Below are 19,712 nucleotides of genomic sequence, written 5' to 3' on the forward strand. Positions count from 1 at the left end.
TAAAATAGCACAGATGAAAATAAGTTATGCTTTGGCTTTGACTTCTTTTGGAGTCGTGGATGGGAATGCTAGATCTGACCAGCTGGCTGAGATCCACCTTGTAGATACTTCCCTAATTCACTAAAGTTTAACCCAAAACGCTCCTTAATTTGGATCTAGCACTCTACAATTAACCCTTTGCATTTGTATCATTGAATACCCCAACACTTGCAAAATAATAGTCTCCTCCTGTGGAGAATCAAAGCTTTGCTTTGGCTTCTTGGTCATCTTGCCATGCAGACATGAGTTCTTCACTGTGGTGACAGCAATCTGACAGGGTCTTTGTCATCCCACAGGCCCAGGGAAAGCTGCATATACACTGGAAATACCTTATTACCTACTCCCTCCAGAGCAGCAAACATGTTTTAAAAGGCAGTGAAGATTTGCATTAATTTATGGTTCTCTTTCTTCTGTGTACATGCCCTGGGTCAGGCTGCATGTGAGAAAACAAGGTTTGTAACCCCTTTCAAGTTTCCACTGGTGTTAAGCTAATGTTTATTTTTAGTAAACTGTATTTCAAATTGTGCTTTTAAGAATCCTTTTGCAAAGCCTAGCACAACAATTTCAATACGTTTTATCCTTCTGAGCTTTTTATTAACAAATATAAAAGGGTATAAAGGATTAGTGTAACTAGTTATTCTGTATTTCACTGATAATTTTCAAAAGTATGGGTCCAGCTCGAGAAATGGTAAGGATTACAAGCATTCATCTCAGCTGAATTTTTTCTCCCTGTGCTGCTACTAACTACCCAGCTTTGGGAAGGCTGTGTGGATGCTCCTTCAGGGCAGACCTTTTCTGCTGTGCTGTGTGGGTGTCCCTGTCCCCACACCCACACATGGTTCCCTTTTCTTCGTTCTCAAAATCCTTCCCTTTTAAGTGCTTATCCAGTAAGGCCACCTGCCAGATAAAGCACTGTCAGCCTCTCTTGATAAGGTAATAACTCTGAAACACTCTTCTCCACGCAGAGTGTGGTGTTTGCCCTGCCTGCTCCTTTCGCTTTCCCTTGCCTGCAGCACAGGTGCCTCTGTCCCACCCCAGACCTCTCCCTCTCCCCAGGTAGACACGAAAATATCATTTCCATTTGCTACTGCATGTCAGTCTTTGGGCTCTGTTTTGAAGTCTTGTTTTCTGTTTCTTTCAATTCTGAATGATAGTTATTTCACACACTTTAAGAAATTTAATACTTGCAGTCAGCTTCCAATCTGCAATGATTTTTTGCAGTATTCTCATAAGTACTCAGCCTGAGGATGTGCTGTTATAGCTTTGTGTAGCTACAAGCTAAGACTACCCAAAATGCTGGCAAGAAGAGGGTCTAGACTTTTTATTGCAAAACCAAGAGTTATATTAGAGGTGCAAGCATTATTTTATAGTAGCTATAGAAAGACATAGCAGTGAGCAATTAGTTTGTGTGAAGAGTATAGATAATTAGTTTCTATAGTTTGCATGTTTGGAGAGTACTGTTTAGTCATGCATCTCTGCAGCACAAACTGGCACATTCTTAAGATCATGTTTGCTTTTTTAGTGTCCTTCAGTCTGTCACAAAATAGTCCTGTATTCTATTGGTACTCTGATTCCAAATTTAGGAGTATTTCCTCCCAAACATGTGCATGATGCAGTGTGTATGTGCACACAAGGAAGAGGAAGCAGATGACTTGTGTTCAGTGGAGTGGTTGTTTTGAGCTGGAATGCTGCAGGCTCCCTGTTGGAAGGAAATGTGCCTGTCCATTCATTCAGGAACAAAGCTGCTGTCGTGGCTGTGCTGATCCTGCCTCAAGGCTTTCTGTAGAGTTTTGAGTGGAGAAAAATGTAATTTCTTCCATCCTTCACAGCCTTTCTCCCTCTTACCTTTCCTCACTGAATCATAGTGTGCTGGCCAATGCCTTCATTTCATGTGGGATCTCAGCTGGGGTTCTTATCAGTGCAGGAGAGAGGAGACTGGATGGGAGTTGGTGGAAAGATCCAGCTGGATCCCTGCTCAGGGGTGCTGGGGTATGAATTAGCAATGTGTGTGCCTGAGCTGTCACATGGCACAGCTGGATAGGGCACCCAGGCACATGGAGACAAAAATCAGTGGAGTTGCTGTTGCAAAGGAGGTATGAGAGAAATGGTCAGGTTGTGTAGGAGTCCTCTGGAAGTGGAAGATTGTTCCCTAGGTGTGACGGCTTTGATAGAGCAACTTTACAAGTGCTTTAGAACCAATTCTTGTGTTCTCTTCTCATCTGTGGCCTCAAGATGGCCTGTGATTTCAGTGCTGAGGTGCAGTCCCAATGTCATGCTCTGTACTGTCAGATTGTCCAAACAGGAGTCTTCAGTATCCTTGCAGTTTTTTACTGCAGAAGATCCTCTAAAATCCCTTGCTGGTTTACAGTTTAAGGATTTGGCTACCTTTGTTTTGTTTTACCTATACTTTCTATGTTAAGTACCTCTGCTTTTTTTTTTTTTTTTTTTTTACTTGAAAATTTCCATATTACTGACAGTATATTTGAAGCCCTTTTTTTCCCCATTCTGCTTTCAGATTCCATTGGTGGGTCGTTTTCAGCTTCCTCCCACCGATGCCACCACAAGCAGAAGCACTGTCTCCCCATCCCACAGTGTGGAACTCTGTCCATCAGCCCTCTGCTGTTCCATCCTCACACAAAGGGATCCCAGATCATCATGGACACAACACAGAAGGCAGTGAAGCGCCAGGCTAGCTTCTGCAATGCCATCACCTTCAGCAACAGGCCCATTGTTATCTATGAACAAGTCAGGCTTAAGGTGAGTAGATTATACCTTCCCTTTTGGCCAGGGGATCTGCTGGGACTGAATGCTGGGGTGTAGGGGGCTTTGGTGCTTGCAGCAGATCTTTAGCCCTTCCTTGAAAAGTGCAGTAGTCAGATCTTGGACTTAAAGGTCTGCAGTCTTCATTGGTACTTCTGCTTTTGTCACTGTAGTTCTTGGAGCCATAGGTACAGGCTACTGTAGAAACTGAGAGCAAAAGGGAAATCCACCTCCCAAAAATACTTACATTGATGTTAGACAAGTACAACAGATTAAATTGAGATCACTTGGAAAGCCAGGAGATAAGATGTCAAAAAGGACCCAGAAGTGAAGGTTCTTACTCACATGCATGGGAGGAAAAACAAAAGAGTTTGGAGGAAAGAAGGAAAGGAGCAGTCAGTGTGATCACTGTTGCTGTCTGAGAAAAGGACCTTTCTGGCAGCCTGCTGATTGCTTTGTTGAATCAGTCACCTGATAGCATTAAGATCAGCGGAGAGAACATTGCAGGGATCACATTTTTCTGACTGGCACAGGCTGATTTCACTTCCTTTGTGTCTGTGGTGGCCTGGAGGATGGAGTTTGTACCCCTGGTACCAGGCCATGCTGCAGCTGGCATGGGAAATCCAGCTTGTCTAAGACAACGTGCCTCCATGAACACCAGGAGCTGCTTTCTGATGAAGAAACTCCTCCATGTCCTTAGGAACTGAAGCACTTTTCAGGTTATTAGCATCCACAGATACTTTCCAATCTTTGTGCCCTCTATTTTATGGGACTGCATTTCTCTGTTCATAGCCAATCTCATGCCTTTATTGGCACAAAAAAGGTCATCTTTGGCCACTTTTGTTCGTGGCACACGAGTGATCTGACTGCAAATCCTTCATTTGTGCAGAAAGAGTTTTCCAGAAGGTTTGTCAGCATATAGATACATGGTTTGAATGATCTTGCTGTTGCCCATTTTTAGAGGTCCTGGAATGCTGGGTCCTGCAGCAGCATTTCAGCCTTCCCTGCCTCTTCCCTCACAGCCAGCAAAGAATGAGGAACATGCTTCTTTTTGTAAATCTGGAGATTTCAGTGATTTCAGGCTCAGGCCCAGAGATAGAAAATCCCCACTACAGGTTTGTTATGCTTCCTGTGGAGCTCTTACTGCTTCTATCCAGGCTGGAAGCCCAGCAGGAGTCTCTCACATTGCCTAATGAGATTTCTCCCATGTTGGCCAGCAGTTTGGACAAGCAACTGTGACAAATAATCTGGGAGAAGATGAAAGCAGCATTTCACTTTTGAAGACACCATCAAAGATTTGAGTGGATTTAGTGGTTTAGGCAAAGGTTCTGGGTTATTTCTTCCTCATTCTGAAACAAGGTAGCTATCTCTGGAAATTCACACTTGTTTATCTGTGTGTATTTGGGGATTTTAGCTTACATAACATATGTGAAGGATATGCATGCAAATCTGCACAGGAGATTTATGAGCAGAGCTCCTGCTGACTCCAGTGGGAAGGTCTCATGGGAGTAATCAACAGGCTTTAGCAGAACTTGTGCTCTAGGGAGGGATGAAATGGGAAAACATCCTTGCTGTTGTATGATAAATCCATCCTGCAACTGCCTCGCTGTTGTTTGTGCTTGTGGAAAACAGCACCTTAGACCTTCTTACCAGCCACACACTAACCATGAGCCCACTCATTCAGGTCCTATAAAGTCTAAACTCCCTCTGGAAAACTGAGGGAAGAAGTAAGGAGATTTCATTCTGTTTATTAGCTATTGTATCTCAGGTTTTACACTGACATTATTTTGCAGATATGGGAATATGGCTGTCAAGCAGCCTCCGAGGTAAATGCTTTCTTCCATGTAATTTGGGGCATTGCTAGGAAGTGTAGCTCTCAAAGACAGCATAAGGCAATAAAGATCAGGAGCCTGTAAAATTTGTAAAAGCAGAATGGTCTAGCAGTTTGCATGTTGATTCTGTATTTTCCTCCCCTTCTGGTACCCAGTGGACCTCCCAAGCTTTTCTGCTAGCAGTGGCTGCTGAAAAGAGAATTTGATCCATCATTAACTGTTGCCTTTTTTAGCAAAACTGTGTGCCCTTTGTCCAGCTGTGTCTAATTCTTGGCAGGCTTTATACTTGATTTTAATTTGGATATTAGTTTGCCTGTGGTCAGACTGTATTGAGAACTGTTTATAGGTGCTGATTAATACATGGAACATGTGCAGCCTCAATTACCATATGAATATTTACTTCACGCTGCCCGTGATTGCTGTGAAGTATTGGCAAGAGGCTGAATTGTACAAATGACAATGAGGCCATATTTATCTTAGACCCAAAAGCTTTTAGGGCTTGCAGTAAATTTGCTGCAAAAAATAACCCAGGCTTCTTCTTGGAGTGTGTTATGTTTCCCTGTTTTGTCATGTGCACACCCTGTTAACCCCACTTCTACTGGGGACATGCATGATGCCATCCCACCATGGCGAGATATATAAAATAGCAAATCTGCTTCAGTCCTTTTTAGTGTCATCCCAGTGTCCACCCCACAAACAGAAGCTTCCCGTGGTTCCTGAGGGGGAGGTCAGTGCTCAAGTGTTTCATGTAAACAGTTCAGGTGCCTGGATGGACTGAGTAGGGATAAAGAGCAGCACTCCCTTAACTGAAAACTTGTCCATTGATTACTTTTTTCTGAGCTCTGAGTTATTTTCTCTGATACTTTAATTATAAAAGAGAAATCTCTGGGCTTTGAACAATGTCTTTGTTGTAAGATTATTGTGACCCCAAGGGCACGTACTTCAGATTTGCCTTGGAGAAATATGTAAAAGAAGAACACAGTATTTACAAATTTGATTAGCAGGGAATTCAGAAGTCCAAAGAAAACATCTTGTAGAATTCCTTGGTGAAAATTCTGTGCTTCCAGGCTGGGACATGTGCGGCTGCTGCCAAGCTTTTGAGAACAAAGTCCTGCAGTCCTGGACAGTTCAGTCTCTGTCATTGCCATTCATCTGAGCCATTAGTGCTTTGGCAGAGCATAAAATTATGGAAAGGTAACAAGTTTTTTGTGGCCCCTGGTAGGTAGGTGGTACCTCTCCATGTTTCTGCCCTTGCCCCGTGGCCAGCAGTGGAGTTGCTTGAGGCTGCCAAGGCATTGACGGAAGATGACTATCTCAGGTGCTCTTGTGTTTGCTGCAGGTTCAGAGTGTGAACAGATGCTCTGATTGTGGGCCAGCTGGCATTCAGGAACTGTCCTGGCCCCACATCAGAGTTGGATACACCATCCTTAGATCTTTCATGTCAGTCCTCAAGCTGACAGGCTGAACCCCTTTGAGAGGAACAATTCCTAACAGGTTCATACTCAAGTAATAAAATGAGAGGAAAAACTTCACCAAGGACATCACCTGAGGACCATACTAACTCTGGAAGACTCCTTGCTTCCATGGGAAAAAAAAGAGACCTTATAACTGGGTAGTAGTGTTTCAATGAGCTGCATGTATTTAGGACCTGCTGCCTGCTCCCCACAGGTCCCCTGCTGGCCAGGGCTCAGCTCTTGTGAGTAGAAGCTGATGACTCTGGAGGTATCTGTGATCCCTTGTCCTGCTGTCTGTCAGGTGCAGAAGGATGGGTATAACACATGAACCATTCCAAAAACCACAGCAGATGTTCCTGACCCTGACACACTGAGCAATTGCATACTGGCAGGTTGGGGTGTAGTTATGCACAACATATTTCACAAAACACTATTCACAGCTGAAATAAGTAGGTTTTCCCAATCATAAGATAACATCTATTGTTGCTTCAAAATTTTGTACTTAACGAAGTCAAATACTTTATATTATGCTTTCCCACACACAAGTTCTCTGCTGTAAGGCTGTGATTTCAATATGTCATCCAATATGACAAGTTAAATAAAGGAAAGACTGTCTTTTACTTGCCTGAGAAGCCCAGAAAACCCTGTGGAGATAACTGTGATTCTGGAGCTTTTCTTTCAGGTCAGAGAGATGAGAGACCCCATCATCTGAGCACCATGTGGGAAGAACTCTGCTGGGATTAAAGGTCTTGTGCCCATTTTTGGCACATTTTGTGCGATGGTTATTCTTAGACCAAAAGGAATTACCCTAGAAATAGAAATGAATCATCATGCAGCTGTAATTACATTTCACCTATCCACATAGATTTAATTTGATTTATTTGGTTTTAAATATGGGCATCGTATCCTAAGTGTGCAGCAGCATTGCTGTGTGCAGCCGAAAAAGCTACAGCAGTGTTGGGTGGGTAAAATGTTTCCTAAATCTGGTGGGGCTATCTGCACGCTGGCCACCAGTGTTGGATGCACAAATCCTGTGGTGTGTGAGTTGGTGTTCAGTGGCCAGCCTGTCATTGCTGTGTTGTCTTTGCAGATCACCAAAAAGCAGTGCTGCTGGAGCGGGGCCCTTCGGCTGGGCTTCACTTCCAAGGACCCATCGAGGATCAACCCCGACACCCTGCCGAAGTACGCCTGCCCTGACCTGGTTTCCCAGAGCGGCTTTTGGGCCAAGGCTCTGCCCGAGGAGTTCGCAAACGAGGGGAACATCATTGCCTTCTGGGTGGACAAGAAGGGACGGGTGTTCTACAGGGTGAACGACTCCCCTGCCATGCTCTTCTTCAGCGGCGTGAGGACGGCAGAGCCCCTCTGGGCCTTGATCGATGTCTACGGGCTCACCCGGGGCGTGCAGCTCTTAGGTGAGTGCCTGGGAACAAGCTCAGGGGTGATGCTAAGGCATCCCTAACAGAGGATGACACTGCCTGTCCCCTCTCTGTGATGGGACAAGTACAGGGAAACAGCTGTCCTTCCTCCCCAGAGTGTCTTGGGATCAATTTGAAACTTAGCAGGTAAATATAACCTCAGTGGGAGGTGGGAAACAGCTCCTACAACATACACTAGAAGCCATCTCTAAGTAAGTGGATTTCTGCTCAGATGTGTAGCTCTATCAGAGAATAGCCTGGAGTGTGTCATATACCTCATAATACTGTATTTTTATATCATCTTGTGCTTTCCCTGTGCCAGAGTGGGGAAGTGCATTTTATGCACTGTGGTTAAATCCTTCCTGGATGGCACTGTTACGATTTTCTGTCAGGTTTATTGGACAGATTTGAAACATGACTATCTTTCAAATTACCTGAGTCTGTGGCTGGTTTTTCCAGGATGTTTTCACAGAGGAGTTTGATTTGTCCTCTGGAGCCTGAAGGTTGCATATACAGCAGGGGTTGGAGGGTGAGGAGTGCTGAGTGTCTGTGTCTTTTGCCATGAAGATAGCTTGGTATTCATGAGGACTCAGTCCCAGATGTGCAGGCTGTCAAGGTTTGGGCTATTTGAGTTTATGCATCTTAAAGAGCTGAAAAGGATCTCTGAGGACTGAAGGGCAGCAAGGTTGCTGGGGGACCAGGAGTGTCAGCACACACCCTTAGAGGTGGCTTTGCATTGTCACTGGGAGGCAAATTGCAGCACTTCTCCATGTAACAGTGGTTTCATGGGTCTTTTTACCATGGAAAAGGTTAGATGGTACCTTCAGGAGCTGAAGTTCCTTCTGAAGATGAGATGATCTGAGGCTGAGAGAGATCCTAGCTTTTTTCTGCCATATACAGCTTCATGCTGTATATCAAAAACATCAATTAAACTTCCTTATGACAGTTCTACCTCCTTCCTGCATTCTGTGCTCTATTAAAAAATATGGTGGCAGGACTACCCATAGCAATCAACACAGCAAGGAAGAGGGATGTTCAGGAGATGAAGAAATGAGACTGATCTTATTGCAAAAAACTCCTGGCCTGAGATTGCACAAGGCAGAGGAATTGAAGAATTTCTCAGCTGCTTTTTCTTTTTTTAGGTGCAGAAAGATTTATCTTTTGTTGTGAATCAGCTTGAATCAGAGCCACTAGTCAACTGTTCATAGGCCAAGGTGGTGATATTTGAATTGGGATGGAGAATTTGGGCAAATGTCATGCCAAGGGTTCAGTTAGGAAGAGCTTACAAATGACTCCAAGTCCTAGGGCTGTACTTGTGAGATTTGGCTCCTCAGAACCACTCTGCCTGATTAATGAGGGTCCATAACTCTGGATTATGTGTTTCCTTTCAAAACGCCCGAAAATCCATTTCCTATCCATCATCTGCCCCTGCATTGTCCCAGCATCTTCCACATCCCCTTTCACAAGGAAAATGTGACTTCTGCCAGCCACTGGCTTACCTCTAGTCCAAGAGGCTCCTGACTCTTTGGTGAAGTCCCTGAATGAAGCAAGCAGCTTCTGAGTTTACACAGTTGGCGTGGAGCTCAGATATGTATTTATAGCTTGTTCCAGCAGCCTTCAGCAGGCTTTGAGCCTGAAACTGTGCTGAAACAGCTTCCACCCGAGTCCTCTCCATCTCCATTCATTATTAAACAGCACTAAAAGTCAGAGAAGGGAAATCATCAGCTGTGTTGCCCCTGGATCCTATAGACATTCCCGTTACTATGCTCTGCATGCCTGCTGGAGTGTAGCAGACCACACATATAGCACAGGACAACTTGCCAAAAACTCCCAGGACTTGACAAATGAATTTCATAGCTTAGCTACAAACATATGGTCGAATTCAGCCTGGTATGGCATGCAGGGCATCTGATGGAGGCTGGGGATGCTGGAGCAGTATGTTGAACAGAAGAGCCTAGCATTTCAGATTCCAGCTCAGTGATTTATTACCCCCTAACCCCAAACATATTTCTATTTCACTATTTTCTCAATGCTTGTAGGGTTACAGGGTCAAACTGAACCTCTGCACAGTCTCCATTTGCTTTTATGCATAAGGATCTCACCAAAAACTTTACCATTTCTGGTGTCTTTCTGTTTATTGCAGAATTACTCCCTTCTCACTCCCAGTAATGTAACTTCACTTCCAAAGTGAGACTTAACAAAGGAAAGACCTGCAGCAGTAATTCTTGTGTCACTGCAAGATCCCAGCTCTGCAGGGAAATGGACAGTGTGCATTTGTGTTCCCAGAAGTGACAGCATCCAAAACTGCACATTTTGATTTGCTTTTCTGCATTACACTGGCAAATCACTTCCAGCCCAAATAAGGGACTCAGTAAAATGGGGTAATGACTAAGGCTAGTGACTCTGTTCCTGTCTTACAGATCTAATAAAGACAGATTGAATGAAGGGAGGCCCAAAGCCTGTGAGAGTTAAGTGACTTGCCAGAGCAAAAGGTGTCACCTGCCATCATCCATGTTACCCAGCTCAGTCCTGCCTCTCTAGCCGCATCGCAGGCATTGCACAACATTCTGGCATCACTGAAAACCAGCTGGTTTGTACCTCAATTTTTCATTTTCCTCTGCTTATGGCTTTAGTGACAGCATCAGCCTTAGTGACAGTTACCCACATGTCAGTACTGCTGTCACTGCACAGGTGCATGTGGCTGTCACAGATGTTCCTGGGTCTGACTGCCCTTGCTGTATGTTCAAAGGCACAGCCCTTTAAGCAGCTTCTTTGCCAGCTGGATTTTGAAATGAGCCAGGTGAAAAGATTTGCACAGTCCACTGCTCTGCAGCCAAGGGGAGCTGGAGCTGAGCTGGGACCATGGTTTGCTGTCACTGCTGGAGTGATTCAAAAGCAGGGACTGGTTTAAATCCACCTTGAGTTGGCTTCAGTGGTGACAGTCACAGGTGAGAGGCTGCTCCTTGCTCTCCTCTACCCTTACTCTCTCTCTACATTCTAGAGATGAAAAGGCTTAAATTCACCCTGGAATCTGGTGTCCTCTGACCCTCTGACCACAGGGTCTCAGCTGGTTTTCTGCTACAATGTAAGGGCCCTCATAGAGGAGTCTGTGGCAATGGAGTGCATGCATGTGCTGTGTTTTAGGGCATGAGTTTCAGTGTAGGTGCAGGCTTACATGACCTGTAAACATGCCCTTATACAGTGACTCTCCTGCTGACATGCTCAACTTGCAGGCAGGGTGGTTTACAGCTCTGCTTTCCTTTTTGGGCAGCTAGTTTTGCACAAGTGCACTTTTACATTCCAGGGTAATTTAAAGTAATATTTACTAAAAATGTGGTTTGTCCTTATGGTATCACTTCAAGATACACACATGCTCATTCACACTTTTAAAAAGAGTCCGAGAAAAATGGAATATAAGCAATCTGCTGTCTGCTGCTATAATAAAGCATCAAAAAAAAAAGGAAAGGAAAGGCCCAGCTGTTTAAATTCTGGAGTCTTCAGAGCTGTGGAGGAAGGATGGCAGCTCATGGGAACCAAGTGGTGATGTTTCATACTAACCTGTTTCTTTCAAGCACTGGGCTTGAGCCTGGCATGTGCACTTTCCATGGATTCACTGCAGGACAGCAAGGTTGGCAACTTCCCTCAGTCACGTGTGCAGCACAGCATGAGTGTTCTCAGCATTTTCCTTTACCTTTGGTGGGGGATTATAGAAGAGGTTTGCCTCTTCTATATGGTGCCTTTTTGAAAATCACAACATTTTTTTTCCTTTTTGAAAATCACCCTGTTTTTTGGGCAGTGACATTGCAGCACAACACTGCAGAGTGGTTAAGATGGGAAAGGCCCTATGAAGATCATCTAGTCCTACCACCTACTGTCTTTTCTTTCAAAGCACAATGCAGGTACTCTACAAGTACAGAAAAATAGGGCTGCAAAACAGTTATGATTCCAGCATACTTCACTTCTCATCCTGTTTTTCCAGTGAGAAAATGTTAGGTACAGTCTGCTAATTTTCCTTGGTCCCATTCTTTGCTACTATGATCAGCAATCACACCCCTTCACTGTTTATTACTCTGTTCACACTCTTCTCCCATCCATCACTATTTTCATTCATGCAGTATTTCAAGAGTATTCTCGGTCTTTTACCAGCACAGGCTTTGAAAATCAAGGATAATTTTATTTAGATTGGCACACTGAGAGGCACCTGTTAAAAGCTAAGTCTCACCACATCTTGTAAATATAAAATATGTGAAAAACTAGTAAGACTGTGCAATATTGGAAAATTTTAAATGCATGTGTATTGAATGTGCATATTAGATTTGCCTGAAGTAGAAACATATATAGTATAAATATATATTTCAGTCATAAATATATGTACAGATCCTGGGAGAATTAAATGGAAAATGGAAATTCTGTATATTGTATTAGATATTTGAGAAATCTCATTTCACCAGATCCTCTTCCTACCTTCTTATTGTTTGATGTTTGCAAAGTATTAAGTCAAAATGTGAACTGATCCTGGATGGAAATGTACCCATCTCATGCCTCAAGCTGGTGTCTCTTTGACAGGGAAGTTACACATTTTTTAGGGAAAGAAAGAAATGTTTTTATTTCTTCATGCCTGTCACTTCTTACGTAGTTCGAATCTCTAGCTCCTGGCCACCTCTAGAAGAAACATTAAATAAGCCTCAAATGAGGTAGATTTATGGGCAAATTTCAGGTGTTAATGGTATAAGACTGTTGATAAATCTAACTTATTGCATGCATCTGCAGTTTTACTGTGTGGTTATTACTGTTTTATTTTCCAAGTGCAAAGCTTATTTTCCATTGCCCACGGGAATCCATTTTGTTGCTATTCTGACAACGTGCAAATAAGCAGACTGATGTGCCAGGAGTGCTTTGCACTAAACAAAATTGGATAATCAGATATGACTGCAGTGTATTTTTATAGGGTATTGTTGAAAGTGGAAGCTATAAACAATTAATCCTTTTTGTGGAAGTCTGTGACTATCTGATGGAAAAGCATAATAAGTGCTTAAACAGAGTCCCACTTAATGAAGGCAAGAGACACAAGACCTGCAAGCAGTCAGTTGTCTTTGTTTTTCCCCATCTCCTAAGGGGAGAGAGAATTTAAATTGCTCATAAAGTTTTATTGTCTGTAGCTGTTGTCTCTATGGCAGCTGCAGGAAGCTCTCTAACACAGCTGAAAATGTGAAAACAGTTTAATAAATAACTTATCTCTTGCCATTTTAATCAATCCCTGTTTTGCCCTAGCACCTCTGGAGGGAAGTGTTTTCCAGATGCAGCAGGCACCCAAAGTAGCCCACAGACCCAGGCAGCCCCTTGTGCTTGAGGGTCTGTCTGTCCTCCAGCTCTGTCTGTCCAGGTTGTGGTGATGAGCCTGCTGGACACAGCACTTTCAAGCAAGCCAGATCTCCTCTTGGCCGTGTGAATGCAGTGGGGATTTTTGTTCTCTGTGTGTTTGTCTGCCAGCAGTGGAGAGTTGTGCCCATGAGCTGGGGAAGGCAGCGTCCGCCTGCCCTCGCGGTCAGCACGGGGCGTTTGGGATGAGCAGCAAGTGGCAAACACCAAGGAAGTCAGAACAGGCTGATGCCAAGTGGAATAAGGTCCCTGAGGGGTCAGCGTTTCAGGCTCCACCGGGTCTGGATGAGGTGTTGGATTTCAAAGTCCCACAGAGGCTCTGCAGGTTGCTGGTGTTTCCTCAGCACTGCAGTCGGATAGCTGCAGTGCTCAGCACTGCTGCTGTCACCTGAAGCACCTTTGCCTCAGCAGGAGCTCTTGGCATTGCCACAGGTGCACAGAAAGGACAAAATCTGACACATGATGTGCTATAAGGCGCTTTGTATCAACAAAGTGTCCACCTCAGCGTCAGGAGAGCCTGCAAGGGCTCCTGGGTAGGAATAAATTTAAAAGGGATTAGTCTGGCTTTTATTTTCCAGACTGAGAAAAATGGAGGCTGCTGCAGGATAAAACGAGCAGTGGAAAAGTACATTCTGTGCTATAAAGTTTCTTTAGTTCTGGTGATCTGAAATACTGTTCCTAACACAGTCAAGAAGGGCCACTTTACCCATAAAAAACCCAAGGAAATATGAAAACTCTGACAGTTGTAAGTGGTGTTTATGTTATGGGTATGTTGTAGTTCAGACTACAAGATAGGCCCCTATGTTAAAAAAAAAGTGGAGTCTTCACATTAAATATCTGTTGTGGTGATTGATTTGGCTGTTGCTTTAAGGAGGTAAATGTTGCTGGTTTACAGTAAGAAGTTCATCTTGCCTTTGCTATGTTGGAAGCATGGAAAGTAGAGTCTGGAAACAGTGGTTCCAATTAAAAAGCTTTTGACTTTCTTTTACTTCTGCTAAAGATACTTGAATAGTTGTATGTATACTGAATTTATTACACACCTATAATTAGTTATAGACATTTCTAGCATGGACAGGGCCTTAGAGAATAATAATCCTCCACTAATGGAGCAGTGTATTCTTTTGAGAGGAGTTTCAAAGAATTCCATATGTTAGCAAAATTTCATACGTTTCTGATTTAAACCATTAGGATATCTATGCTGCTCTTTTTTAATGCACTCTATTAACTGATACTTAATGCCACATATAATTGCATTTTACTTAGTTTGTCTAATATAGTTCCTTTTTTGAAATCTGTAAATCAGAGCTGTCTTTAAAAAAAAGGGAGAGAGAATATGCTGGGAAAGGAAATTAATCTTTGCAGCTTTTTTAATACCTTTCTCAATTCAGCCAAATGGTTTAAACTGTTCAAACCTTGGCCTGTAAAGCTGAAGGCTAATTCCTCTTCATTCATAAAGCTATAGCTTGACAAAAAGAGTGCATTTGGAGTTGGGGCTAAGTTTTGGATGTGAATGGAGTGGTCTGGTAAAAGTATAACAACTAATTGTGCTAATCTTGCAATTCCAGCTATTGCAGCTGTTCCAGCTGTGGAGGCCCTTTCCCCTAAGCCTGTGTGACAGATGATAGCTAAACACTGCTAGTATGATAAAACTAACCACTGTCTCTGTGCAGTATGCCTCTGCTGGCCTGAGATAGCACTTTGTCATTTCAATGTCTAATTGGCCTCACAGCTGCTGAATGTGCAATTTACCATACAGAGGATGTGAATTGTTATCCCTGTAGGTGTCTGGGTTATTAAAAAAGTTTGACACCTTTAATAAAATAAAATTGGGTTTTCCTTCCATATCAGCAATAGAGCTAAAAATTAGGTTGCTCTGTAGTCCAGTCTCCTTCTTTTTTTCTTCTTTTTTTTTCCCCCCCAAGCTGCATAAGCAGAACTGTTATGGAGCTCAGTCCATACCTATAGCCCAACTTTGCTCTCAGTTTTGCCAGCCTAAACTTGTGGCTACCTGTGGAGTCACTCTGGGTTTGCACTGTGAGCAGAGTCTAGCCCTGGGTTTTTGCTTACTCATCCCTTTGTTTTGACCAAACACCGAGCAGAAGAAGTTCCTCCAAAACTGGCTTATCCACAGAAGAAAACAAAACATTTTGACAATGCCGATTTTTGAAGCTGTGCTGATTCAGGCCAGAATTTCTCCTTCACAGAATCATGGAATGGTTTGGGTTTGAAAGGATCTGAAAGATCACCTAATTCCAATCCCACTGGCAGGGGCAGGGATACCATTCACTAGATCATGTTTAGTCCTGCTGAGCTATTACTTCTTTTCTGAAGGTTTTCTACTTGTGTTGAGTCTACTCCCAGTTTTGATGCAGATGTTACATCAGCTCTGCTTGAGATGCAGCTGAGCCTGCAAGGTGCTGTGCTCAGTGAGAGCCTGAACTCCTCTCTCCTACTCAGACATTTAGATAAATCTTGATCTTTCATTCTTCTATGTTGCTCTCTTAATTGCTTGTTCATAAATATGTTCTTCCGACAATAATTTTTAGATGTTTCCCCTCTGTTGTGGCTTTTGGTGAAAATACCATACCTTGTACTGACATGCACTAGGTAAGTGTCGGTTCCTGTTTTCTTGGAAATTATAACAGGGTAGTGTTGGCAGAACTTTGTGAAATTTATACAAAGCATTCCATGTCTATTAGCTACGACAGAATGTCCAGTCACAAGTTTTGATTCTCAGACATTTGCATTATTTTGATGTTAAAGGCCTTTACAAAATAGATTTTTAAAAATTCCATTCCATCTGCTCATATTGGATTTAGAAATTAAAATTATTAGGAATTGGTAAATTTTTGGTTGGTGGCTAAGGATAAAAGATTGATAAAACAGATTGCTAGCCACTGCCTATGTGTTTAAGAAGATGAAAATCTCTTGTGATGCATCTGGCTACCAGTGTGACTGTTCACAGACGATTAATTCTCTTCAGGGAAAAAAAAAAAGTTTAATTGCTCTATCTTTTTAAGAGGATAAAGACCACTCCAGGGAAAAAGCCTTTCAAATCCAATAATCCTATTCCTATGCTGGTGCTGTGCCAATAAATAGTGCACCACTTGCAAGGAAAGATCTGAAGCTTCTAAAATCTTTAATGCGCAGTGCTCCCTCTTTGTCTGGCCAAGGCTGGAGGACCCCAGTGCCTCTGAGCCCCAAAGGTGTTCACTTGAACCAGGAGACTGGTGGCAATTTGTTCAATATGTTCTGAAGGTATTTGCGTTTCCTCCTCATTCTGCAGTGGTGTTTCCCTGGTTGATTTTCGTTGCTCTCTCTGGTGTTTGTGGGCAGCAGCCATCACTCTCCTGAGCCCTTCCCAGACATCAGCAACCTGCTGTTATCCCAGCATGGCTTGTGTGAAAGATCTTTTTGACAAAAACACTGGGCCTTTTGGGTTCTGCCCCTGTTTGTAGCCATTTCTATTCCAGATAGAACAGATTCAGTGTTTCCATACACTGGAATGTGTATGCTCATATCAGAGGTGGGCCTTGACACTGCCTGCATTTGTCAAAATGCATTTTTATTCCTTCATTCCTGACATGGTAGAGTCTTAGAATCTTGCCTATAACACCCCCTGGCCAGGTGGATGGAAATTGGCCTCATGATGGAGATCAAAGCTAGAGATAGCAGGAAAGAAAACTGAACTAATGAGAATTTCATTGTGGAGCTGCAGGGATGCACAATTTCAACTCAGCCTAATTGCACACTCAAGAGAAATACATAAATAGTTTGGTTTTGAGCCATAATCACTATTATGACTATTTTAATGATATTTTCTAGTGCTTCAGTTTTGGGTATGATATGTAGAAGATCAGTGCTGCACAAAAAGCAGACAAGATATGAAAAGTCAAAGTAACAATCTGATAGTGAGGTAGAGGCTGCTCTGTGTTGGCAGGCTAAGGGATGAGAGCTGGTGGAGGGAAAATTCAGTGGGAAGTAGAATACTATATTTTTAAAGGTATTCCAGCTGAGCAATTGGAACCCATTCTCAGGTGCTCAGAAAAGAAGACTGCATAGGCTGCAGGGCCCAAATTCAACAGGATGATAAATTCCCTACCCATCTCCATGTATATGTAGTTATATGGTGTGCCAGAAATCAGATGTATGCCTGAATAAGTATGTTAATTCACATTCCTAAAGATAGCCATGTGCTTAAATGCTTTGCTGGATCCTTTTCTTTGCCATCTGCTTGTTACTGGATTCTCTGCAGGGCTTGCTAGGTCAAAACCTAGCAAGGTGGTCTGTGGTTAATCAGTAATCAATGGTTATGCAGGGATTAGCCTCTGTGCTTAATGGTTTTTCTGGGCAGCAAAGACTCTTTTAGGAGGAGGAGGAGGAGGAAGAGGAGAACATGAGTAGGAGAGGCTGAATGCACTGTTGAAGTTGGAGGGGAAGTAAAAATGTTGCCTCCAGGCAGTGCTTGACTTTCTTGGAAAATGTGTCTGGTTTCTGTGCAGGAAGGATTAAGAATGGGTCCAGATGCCCAGGGTAGGGAAGAAGGAAAATGCAAATGTGGAAACAGGGTGAGCTGCTGTCTGAAAGCAGTGGAAAGGCAGGTTTGGCAAAGAGGGATCAGGTTATATTGATGGGGAAGGCAAGGACAGCCCAGTGACCAAGATACCATCCTTTGCTTGCCCGGTTTCTTCACTGACACCAGTGGCTCATTTTGTCTTTGTGATGGCAATTTATGAGCCATAGGCCTTTTTTTGCCTTTTTTCCCCCCTTTATCTGGACAGCACAGGGTGTTAGGTGTGTTTGAATCACTTTGCATGGGTCACCATGAATGTCTGGCATGTTCCCTGAAGATAAGTGAGCTTTTATCAGGTCAAGCACATACTACTGACATCTCTATCATAGGGATCATGAAGATACAGAAGAAAACAGCATGGACAAAGAATCTGAGTCAGATTTGTTTCTTGCATCCTGAATTAGATTGATGGCTCTTAGTTCTGCTCTTGAAAACACCTATTCCTCTTCATGCAATGGTTCTTTCATCATATAATTAATTTATTGTAGAAGTCTTTTTGCTAAATAACAAATATTGACAAAAAGAAGTATCAAAGTGTTTATTTGGATGAAGATGAGCAGTTTGTAGGAAAAGAGATGAGAGATATTCCTTTTGTGCTTTGCAGTGAGGATTTCACACTCTTCCATCTGTGTCTGTGGAATTTGTTGCCAGATGAACTCCTGTCTATTAAGTTGGACTTTAGAATCTAATCTTGCAATTAGCAGCATCTCTAGCTTGCTTGGCTGAGAAAAAACCCCAAGCAACCATCTCTAAAATATATACTGAGTGCAGTTATTTTTCCAGCAGAGGGTTTAGTTACAATGGGCAACCTAGAAAATTAATTCAAATTAATAGCAAATGTGACTTTAGAAAGAACTAGCTATGCTTACCTGAATAGTTGCTATGGGCAAGCATTTAGAACTGAAATATCCTGATCTGATTTAGTTACATTCAGAGTGAGATCAGCTGACATCTAATTTATTTAGGAGTTTTGTTGACAACCACAAAAGTGAGAAAAAAAATAATCCTAACCCCTCTCTGAGACAGACATGGGGTGAATGGTGGCCACTGGACAAGGCCAGGCAGCTTTTATCTTCAGCTGAAGGGTGAAAATCAGCAGTGACTGCAAGGAGATTCTCAGGCTGTTCTGGGTAGTCTTAAAGACAACTCTGCCATCTCTCCTGGAGATGTGTCACTGATGGTTACTCTGTCATAAGTGTTGTCTGGGACATTTTTGCAGCCAGCAGTGCCAGATGTTTGCAACTGCTGTCCCCTCCTCAGGATGTTCCTGTTGGCAGCTCTTTGACCAAACTATTATTTTATGGTGTATTTAGTTCTTTTTTTATCTTTCCTCACTGTCAGTCTATACAGAACAATAATCATGTTTTCTTCTTTACCACAGCCTCCATATCCTCCTGTCATTCTAAAAATGCTTCTGTGATGTTAAATCTTTTCCAGTTATATGATGAGAATTAATTCATTCTGACACAGCCATGAAAATCTGATTCAATTCCTTTTTTTGGTATCACAGTTTTTGATCACAAATCAGCATGAGTCAGAATTTCCCAGGTTATTGATTGCAACCCTGTCTCCATATTTAATATCCTTTTTCTGACAGAGGTGGAGCAGAGCAGTGGAGGCTGCAGTGATTTTGTCTGCAGACCTGTCTGTTGTTCTGGCATTTGACACCAGGAGGAAGAGGTGACACCAGAGGATGTCCCACAGCAGTTTCAGTGCTGCAGTTTCCTGCCATTAGGGAGTTGAGTCCATGGTGGTTCTACCATGGTATGTAAAAGAAGTGTAAAGAAGACTACAGAACCCATGAAGATTTATTACGCTGGAAACTAAGAAATCTTGGTTCACAGGTGGGGATGGGACACAGTGGCTTTATCAGCATATGCCAGGACATGAGAATTAGGTAGAGTTTTTAAAACTATCCTTTCTAAGCACTACTGTGCTCAGATCTTCTGCCAAAGCAGACTGCCCTGAAATATTCCATATAGATGAGTTTGGAATCCTTTTGGAGTCAACTATTTAAATTAGTAGCTTATCTGAAATTGCTAAAAGTACATCAGAATGAAAAATAGGTAGTAAATACTCTCTTTGGGGCCCTTATATCTCATTTATTGTCTCCAGTACATCTTTGTCTATCAATGTAATGTATAGAGGCCAGGACTGCTTGGACTGCCTATTGAAGGGGGGGATTTTTGGTGGAGTGCTGTCAGTCTGTTTTGTTGGGCTGGGCTGTGGCCAGGAGGTGTTTGGGGGCACGAGGAGGCTT

At 42.9% G+C, this 19,712-nt stretch overlaps 1 protein-coding gene across 1 annotated transcript in view; it reads left to right on the forward strand.

Annotated features, from left to right (window-relative positions):
* NEURL1 (neuralized E3 ubiquitin protein ligase 1) overlaps nucleotides 1-19,712 on the forward strand; it is a 138,898-nt gene that overhangs the window by 77,981 nt on the left and 41,205 nt on the right. The window contains exons 2-3 of the mRNA XM_058810793.1: nucleotides 2,555-2,796; nucleotides 7,176-7,497. Coding sequence (XP_058666776.1) covers nucleotides 2,555-2,796; nucleotides 7,176-7,497 — 564 coding nt within the window. The remainder of the gene's footprint in view (nucleotides 1-2,554; nucleotides 2,797-7,175; nucleotides 7,498-19,712) is intronic.

This window comes from Ammospiza caudacuta, chromosome 9 (assembly GCF_027887145.1).
Source record: "Ammospiza caudacuta isolate bAmmCau1 chromosome 9, bAmmCau1.pri, whole genome shotgun sequence".
Classification (NCBI taxonomy): domain Eukaryota; kingdom Metazoa; phylum Chordata; class Aves; order Passeriformes; family Passerellidae; genus Ammospiza; species Ammospiza caudacuta.